This window comes from Lipotes vexillifer, unplaced genomic scaffold, assembly GCF_000442215.2.
Source record: "Lipotes vexillifer unplaced genomic scaffold, Lipotes_vexillifer_v1.1 scaffold655, whole genome shotgun sequence".
NCBI lineage: Eukaryota > Metazoa > Chordata > Mammalia > Artiodactyla > Lipotidae > Lipotes > Lipotes vexillifer.
The window spans coordinates 3,042,565-3,051,467 of record NW_006788208.1 but is presented as its reverse complement, the minus strand read 5'-3'; the positions used below and the strand labels follow the sequence as shown (position 1 = coordinate 3,051,467).

The following is an 8,903-nucleotide window of genomic DNA, read 5'->3' as shown; positions in this document are numbered from 1 at the left end:
AAAAAAAAAAAAAAAAAAAAAAAAAAAAAAAGTAAAGAACAAAGACTCCTCTTATCCATATGTTGGATGTTCTTTATCTTTAGTATTTGCCATTTTCTCTTGCATTTTAGAAAAAATTTTTTTTATATTTAAATTTTTAAAAAGTTTCTTCCTTTGACTTTCTGTCTCTTTTAAGTCATTATTTGTTTTCTTTATTCACTCTTATTTTCCCTCTAGTTTAGTCTTCACTTCCAAAATTATTTTCTTTTGCATTTCTAATTCTATCCTTAGGTCTGTCACCTCATTTCAGAGCATTTCTAATTCTGATATCTTATTTCATGTTTCTTATTTTAAAATGTCTTTCAGCTTGTTTTCAAATAATAGGTGACAGTTTGATCTGCTGTGTTAGCATGTCTTTCTCATGCTTTTTTCCCTCCATGGATGTTTTTCTACTTCTTATTTTTTTCTTATAAAGACAAGTGTATAGGATTTTACCTCAACACTTTTATTTTGCTTAGTTTTATGTGTGAAGTTAGTTTTCCTCTATGTTGCTTTTTAAAGAGCTATATATTTTTTAAAATCAGCGATACATGTCTGAGAAGTTCAAATACTTGAACAGAGATAGCAGGAAAAGATTTATTCGAGGTCTTGAAAAGATGAATCAACCTTGTAATTTCTTTTATTCTTTTTGATACTCATATTGTTATCAACACATTCAGTGGGTAGCACTAATATGTGCTTTTGAGATAACTATATTAATTTTTGAAAGCTTTCTCACTGACTCAGTTTTTTTATCTCATGTGCTAACTTCTCTGCACCAGTCCTGAAACTGGCCTTTTCTACTAGAAATTCTTTTTTCTTTTATCATGGAAAAAAATTAAAGTCCAGAGTCTAGGTCCTTCAGGCAGTTCAGCAGTTTTTCCATGGCTATGGCTCATGTCTGTCTGACCTTAGTTTTACAGTTATCCAAGTAGTAATTCCTTATGAACCTAAAATGTATACGTTAAAAAAAAAAAAAAACTGGATTCATAGCTTAGCAATTTACTAACTGTCTTGGTATTTCTAAGAATGAATTATGTATCATACATTTAAATTTTTTACAGATGATTATTTCCGCATTTACAACATAAAACCAGTTGTAAATTAAGTCTCTGTTTCCCTAGCACATTGCTCAAACCCAACTCTTTTCCCCATTCTTTTATCAAAATATGACCAAAACCATAAAATCACAGAATTTAGAAAATGAAAACAGTATTTTTTTTTCTTCAGTCTTAGAGCAGTGATTTCAGCTTTTTGTAACTTCTTTCTTAGGTATCACTACAAAAGTGTTTCCAGTGATGATGAAAAAATTCCCACTCTTTTCATGACCATTATACATTTACCTGTATTTAGGTATTATATTTATCATTCCTGGTAAATTTACAAGTTCCTTGAAAAGCATAGTTTGAGAAGTAAATTTTTTTGCTATGGCATGCCGAAGAGACTTACTGGTGATTAGGGAAAATGGGTAACAAAAGATACAGGGTTAATAGTAGAGTATTGATAGGTTATTAGTGCATAAATTTTGGCCTTAAGTTCTAAGTCACACAAATCACTCTGGACAAAATCTCAGGACTTTTGAAACATGCTTCATCACTTTGCAATTACCATACTGGCTTATCCTTGCTGTTTTGTCAAAGAATTATGGGAGTCAGAGCTATGATACTGCTTCCTTAATTTGCCTTAATTACATTTAAAGGCTAACCCAGGGAGTACTACCAAAACATAAAAAGATAAAGATAGAAAGGAAGTTAGTTTATTGAAACATCTGTTTGAGTAGTTACTCAGTGTACTACTGGCTATTTTTCTTTGTGTTGGATGGGAGAAAGAATAGTCACTAAATGCTTAATGTGAGCTTTCTTTCTTGGTAATTTCACATTTTGGGTTGAGTAATTTTCCTCAAATTAGAATGCATGAAAAAAGTCTGGTTAATAAGTGGTTCCTGGTCGTTGGGCTCTTGTTAATCAGAAGTTTTACTGTGTAATCATAATGTATTTTGGATGTTCTCATTTATGTATTTCTTCAACTCTTTGTGTAGGTATTCTGATTCCTTGATTACATCTGCCTGGCATAGTGGTATTTAAAACAGCATTTATGATAAAAATTCCCCATCTTAGCAAGTAAAATGGGAATATGGAAAGACAATTGGTAGTTGAAACATGATTGTTTCCTCTTAGTGTTTATTGGGTTGTAGGCTTGGGATAAAGAGAAGTGAGTATGATTGTTGCTCTGGTCCAAAATGACTAGTTTATCCAGCTAGAGACACAGAGTATGTGGAGGTGTAGTCTTACTACCACTTTCCCCTCTTACAGAGCAGTTCCATTTTTTTATGTGCTTTACATTTTGGGGGTTTCACATAAAAAAATTTTTTTTTTTTTTTTTTTTTGGCTTCCCTGGTGGCACATTGGTTGGGGGTCTGCCTGCCGGTGCAGGGGACACGGGTTCGTGCCCCGGTCCGGGAGGATCCCACATGCCGCGGAGCGGCTGGGCCCGTGAGCCATGGTCGCTGAGCCTGCGCGTCGGAGCCTGTGCTCCGCAACGGGAGAGGCCACAACAGTGAGAGGCCCGCGTATGGCCCCCCCGCCAAAAAAAATTTTTTTTTTTTTTTTTAAAGAAAATGAGGTTCTGTCAAAACTACATACAAACATTTGATGGCGAGGTACTTAATGAGCATGTTATGGCTGAAGAAGTTTCTTATCTAGCATTCTGTTATTGTAACACTGGTAAGTGTCGGTATTTGGGTTCCTGTAACGTATTTTGGGGTCCTATGGACCTAGCTGTCTTATTGTTCTAGTGTTCTCTTTTTATCAGGACTTCTGGGTAGGGGACAGGAACTAACCTTGTTGTGGCACTCAGCTTGGTGTTTTATATTATTATTTGGCTGAGTTGTGGCACTCAGCTTGGTGTTTTATATTATTATTTATTCAGTCCTTCAATCAAACTTGCATGGTGGTTATTACCCCCTTGTCACACAAAGAAAAGAGGCTTTAAACTCAAAATCTAAAAATTCCCCTTCTGTCTTGCTTTTGGGCAGGAGGGAAAGTATACATCCTGAGTTTAAAGGCATTGGCTTTTCTGTACATTTTATCTGAATGATTTCATCTACAATTTTCAATTCCATCCTTTATTTGATGCCTTTAAAAATCTGTATTTCAGCCTGGACCTATCTTCTAGCCTCTGGACCTCTCTGTCTGTCTCCTGAACATGGGCACTTGACTATCCCACAGGCATCTCACCTCAGCACATGTAAAGTTGAAACTGTCATATCATCTCCCAAATATTTATCTCTTCATATATTCCTTTTGTTGTGTCCCTGCTCTACTTCCACCTCCTGCTCTGGGTGGGTTTAATCCTCTTTGCTCACAGTGGCTGAGAGCAATCCAAACACCACACTGCAGTAGGTACTCTGGATGATATTCTCATAAGGAGAATGAAGCTCCTTTCTAAAGCCGAGAGTCTTTTCAGGCAGCAGTGCCAGTAGATAGAATATGAGATGTAAATTATACGATTTATTCGTTATACTGACCCTGACCAAAGGTCATGGGAGAATCAACAGTTAGGTAACTTACTATGATGATATATACATACAATCTGATTTTTCCTTTTTCATAGTTAACTTCCGTTCTTTACCTGATGACCTCATTCTTTACCTCAGCAAACCCCCTTTTCACTTCTCTGGACCATGCCCTACAGTGGCACTAACTCCATCGGTATTTTTTTCTGTCCCTAATTAGTATTCCTTAGCATTTTCTTTACTTTAATATCATATACACAGAGAGGTGGACCCATTGCTGGGGAACTAATCGTGATTTATATAGAGTAGTTTTGATTGAAATCATAGCTCTACCTGGTAAATTCCTACTGTATTCTTTACTCATTTCTTATAGTCACAAGGATGTAAACATTGCATACTTTATTTTGTCTATTTCTCTGAGGTACTGGTGATCTGTTTCATGTTCCCTTGAATTAGTTGATATTCTGTGGTTTTCATCCATGTTATCCCCTACACTTAGCTCAAAGCCTGGCACAAAGTTGGCATGTTAAACTAGGCACTATGCTGCAGGGTATTGAGAATACAAAGATTTATAAGGCATTTTAAAGGTGAATTTACTGTTTAGTTTGGGTGGCAGAATACTAGATATAACTACAACACCATTCAAGTTGCTTTTCCAAAGAATAAATACTGTTAATATCAAGTATTTGACCTGACTTTCATATACCTTTGTGCACATATACTATATGCAACACAGTATTATATATTGTAATATATTGGCTCAAATGCTTTTAAGTTGTTCTTGGTCTGTGAGTAACTAGTAAATATACATATGGGTTTTTCTTTTTATAAAATTGTGACTCCATATCAAGCACTGAAATGTTTTTGTTATAAATTTTTACTGGCATTTCTTCACAGGCAGCAGAAGATGTCATTTTCATTGGACCTGATACACATGCTATTCAAGCCATGGGTGACAAGATTGAAAGCAAATTATTAGCTAAGAACGCAAAGGTTAACACAATCCCTGGCTTTGATGGAGTGGTCAAGGTGAGAAACTATTTTACTCTAATCTTTATAGTACATGTCCTGAAGTCAAACATTTTGTCAAAAGTGTAAGATAAAATGCAATTTTTGCTTTTTAAAATATTCATGTATAGATTAAACAAATCAATGTTGTTTACACTTGGATTATTTTGAATAGCGTAAGTTAAAAAGAGCAAGAAGCCCCTGAAGCGTTGTATCTAATGATCAGTGTTGACTTTTACTTTTATAGGAGAAAACTTTGTGATATAAAAATGTGATGTTAGATGTGTGGATTTCATTTGTTGGTGGTATATATTTAATGTTTGAAACATTATGATGTTCTCTGTATCTTTACGGTGAGCTTCTGTCCATATGCATAAAATGTGAATTGTAAACTTGTTTGGTATAGCTGTGCGTCACTATAGATCCCAAGCACAACTCCTCAACCAGCAAGCCGCTTTTGCAGCTGAAGTCTTCTAAGGAAGACATGCAGAAGTCGGAGTATGTGTCTCCCCTTCCTCTCTGTGCTCCTCCCCACTGCCGAGGAAAAATTATTCATTTTTTTTCTCATGAGAAAAGAGTCCCTTTGTAGACTTGAATTAGTCTGCAGGAACTCTTCATCTCAGTGTTTTTTATTTTACCTTCTGGGCTGGGCAGTTCTTCATTGTGCTGGATTATTTCATGAATTACAGGACAGTTAGCAAGCATGGCCCCTGGTTAGTAAATATCCTCAGCTTCTTTCCCATATTTACCTATATTTACTCAATATGTATTCAGCCATTTTTTCCCCTTCTCTCATCTTACAAAGAATAGATGTTCCCTATCCTCTGTAAAGCCAATTCTTCCTCTTATGCTCCAGATGTACCCTTTATAGACTTCATGGGCTGCAGTCTTCACTCATTGTCTTTCCTCTCTTCTGTGTCTTAAAATTCTCCTTGTCTTTTAACGCCTTTCCATTATTATTGCTTTTAAAAATGCTCAATCAGTCAAAAATGTACTCATCCCTGAGCTAAGTGGGAAGCACCTGATGATAAAAGAAACCCGTGGTCCCTCACACCATGGTGCTTCCAGTTTAGTGGAAAGAAATATGTGTTCCTCCTCTTCAGAGAGCACAGCAGCCTCTTGTCACTCCACAGCTGGAAGAATTGTCCTCACTTGCTTTCATTTCCACACTTTCCCCCTTATCTTTAGTCTACATCTGGCTTCTTTCCTCATTCCCACCGAAATTTCTCTTGAAAAGGCTACCAGCAACCTCTCCCTCTCATGAAATCCAGTGTGTAATTTTTTTTTTTTACATCTTTATTGGACTATAATTGCTTTACATTGGTGTGTTAGTTTCTGCTTTATAACAAAGTGAATCAGTTATACATATACATATGTTCCCATATCTCTTCCCTCTCAGTGTGTAATTTTTTTTTTTACATCTTTATTGGACTATAATTGCTTTACATTGGTGTGTTAGTTTCTGCTTTATAACAAAGTGAATCAGTTATACATATACATATGTTCCCATATCTCTTCCCTCTCAGTGTGTAATTTTTAATCCTGGTCTTCTCAGTCTCTTCAAAGCATTTCAGTCTCTTGGTTACTCTTTCCTTCTCGAAATACTCACTTCTGGCACATTACTCAGTTCCAGTTTTGTTTTTGTATTTTTGGCTTGTTTAAATGCTTCTTCTTAGTTTTCATGCTGATTATTCTTCCTACCTTTGTCCCTTAAATGTTAGTTTTATTATGGGTTTTCTCTTATTGGACAAACTCATTCTAAGCAATATAACTTATTTTTATGGCTTCACATCTCACACCTGTATATCTGTTCTAGATATTGCCTTAGAACTGCATATCCAGTTGCTTCTTAAACAGGGTCTGCCTGATGCCTTTGAGGTACCATAAAAGTAACAAGTTGAAGCTGAACTCATCGTTTTCTCTCTAGCCAGGGATTGGCATTCTGTGTGGCACCAGGCACTCCTGTTTTTGTAAATAAAATTTTATTGGAACACAGCCATGCTCTTTCCTTTATATGTTGTCCATGGCTGCTTTTCCATGATAATGGCTGAGTTGAGTAATTGTGTCAGAGACCCACAAAGTCTGGAATATTTACTACCTGGCCTATTCAGAAAAAGTTTGCTGACTCCTGCTGTAAACTTCTCATTTTTTCCTTTCCTGCCTGAGAAGATGCTGGCATTTTCCACACCATTTCACAAGCTAGAAACTTGGAGTTCCTAATAAATACCGCTACAGAGAATTCACTTAAATATCTTTCTGATATATTACTTTTATTTTTTTCCTCACACTAATTCCAAGTTCCAACTGACATTATATAGTCTGGATTACTTCATCAGCCTTCTAATTGCTCTCCCTGTAGCTAGTCTTTTTTATTTTTATTTTTTAAATATTTATTTATTTGGCTGTGCCGAGTCCTAGTCAGGGCATGCGGGATCTTTAGTTGCGGCATGCGAACTCTTAGTTGCGGCATGTGGGATCTAGTTCCCTGACCAGGGATCGAACCTGAGCCGCTTGCACTGGGAGCGTGGAGTCCTAGCCTCTGGACCACCGGGGAAGTCCCCTTGTAGCCAGTCTTGGTCTTGGTCCCGTCCAGTTAAATTTCGACACTAAACCTTGAGTGATGTTTCAGAAATCCAGATTTGATCACATGCCTGTGTTTAAAAACTCTTGAATGACTACTCATTTAAATCCTTTGAATAGCTGGCCTTTGTTTCTCTCTTCAAACTGATACTGTGCTAGCTTACCCTTTGCACTGGGTGTACCGACCATATATGACATCTTTCCGATTTTTGAAACTTCTGTTCGTAATTCTGACACATGTGTGTTGATTCTGCTTCGGTCTTCACTCCTGACTGTCTTGTACGCATAGTTTAGGTCTTGGCTTAAACATACATTTCTCACAGAGGCATTCCTTGACCGTATGTATTAGATGAGGCCCTCTACTGAATTTTCCCTTAATACCCTGTACTTCATTTACCATATTTAAAATTATTTGTTTACTCATCTATTCAGTAAATATTTAACAAGTGCACACTGTTTGTCTAACATTGTTTGAAGTGCTATGGATATAGTAGGGATCAAAGCAGACCAAAACAAAAAAATATTCCTGCCCTCATTGAGCTTTTGCTATAGAAAAAGGAGACAAATAATAAATAATAAAATAAGAAACATAAGACAGGGAACGGGGAGAGGGAATGTTGGAGGGTAGGATACCTGTTGTTTGAATACCTGTTTTAAGTTCTTTTGGGTATATACTCAGGAGTAGAATTGCTGGGTCATATGATAAGTCTATGCTAAACTTTTTGAGGAACTTCCAGGCATCCAAGCCTTTGTGTAATCCACTCCTCTTCAGTTTGGGTAAAACCTGTGATTCGCTTCTCTAAGAGAATATGGCAAAGGGTGATGGCGTGTCACTCCCTTAATTAAGTTACATTATATGGCAAAGGTGATGGAATATCACTGCGTTCACTTACGTTAATAGGGCAAAGTAATTGAGTGTCACTCCTGTGATTATGTTTTATTGTAAAAGACTCCATTTTAGGAGACTAGAGAACAGATTCTAGGTGCTGGCTTGATGAAGGGAACAGCCATAATGAGGAAACCCACATGGCAGTGAACTGCAGACAGCTTCTGAGGATCTAAGTAAAGATGATCTCTATTCGAGAGCCAGCAAAACTGGGGGGCCCTCAGTCATACAGCCTCAAGGAAATAAATTCTGCCAGTCACCTGAATGAACTTGGATTTGTCCCCAGTTGAGCCTCCAAATGCAAATGCAGTCTGGTCCATACCTTGATTGCAGCCTTGAAAGGCCCTGAGCAGAGTATGACAAGTCTTTTCTTTATTAGGCTGTCAACTATTGGGTTTTAGTCCTTCTTTACATTCTCGTTTTAGAGAGTTTGGGTAGTGGTTTTATGAACCTTGGTCTATTCAGCCCTAATACTTCTGCCGGTATAATTGTATTTATTTATTTTTTTTTTCTGAGCAAGAAATCTGGCCTTCTTGAGATCGTCAGTTTGGGCTTGATTTAGTCACAAGGGTAGTGATGAGTCAGAGTCCAAATTAATTCTGTCTTGATGATTAGTAGCAGAGTCCTCAGGAGTTCAAGGACAAGGTTATTAGGAGAGCATTTGATCTGGAAATTCTATTTGCATTGTAGATTCTTTCTTATGAAGTCAGTGTGTATAGTGTCTCATAGGAGGAAGGAGTGTTCCTTGAATAAAGGTTCAAAGGTGACGGTTGGGGGCTGAGACATGGGAAATGTGAGGAATATTAGAGATAACCATTATCTGAGTAATTTGTTGACGCTGAGAGAGAGCTTCTGTAATGATGGAGGGATTTAAGTTTGATAGTGTACCGTCAGTAT

At 36.9% G+C, this 8,903-nt stretch overlaps 1 protein-coding gene across 4 annotated transcripts in view; it reads left to right on the top strand.

Moving 5' to 3' along the window:
- Positions 1 to 8,903, top strand: part of PCCA (propionyl-CoA carboxylase subunit alpha) — a 362,003-nt gene that overhangs the window by 94,496 nt on the left and 258,604 nt on the right. For all 4 annotated transcript variants that reach the window (XR_457051.1, XM_007461534.1, XM_007461535.1 and 1 more), the window contains one exon: positions 4,430 to 4,561. Coding sequence is in view for 3 of the 4 variants with exons in the window: in XM_007461534.1 (XP_007461596.1) it covers positions 4,430 to 4,561 (132 nt within the window). In the remaining variant the exon portion in view is untranslated. The remainder of the gene's footprint in view (positions 1 to 4,429; positions 4,562 to 8,903) is intronic.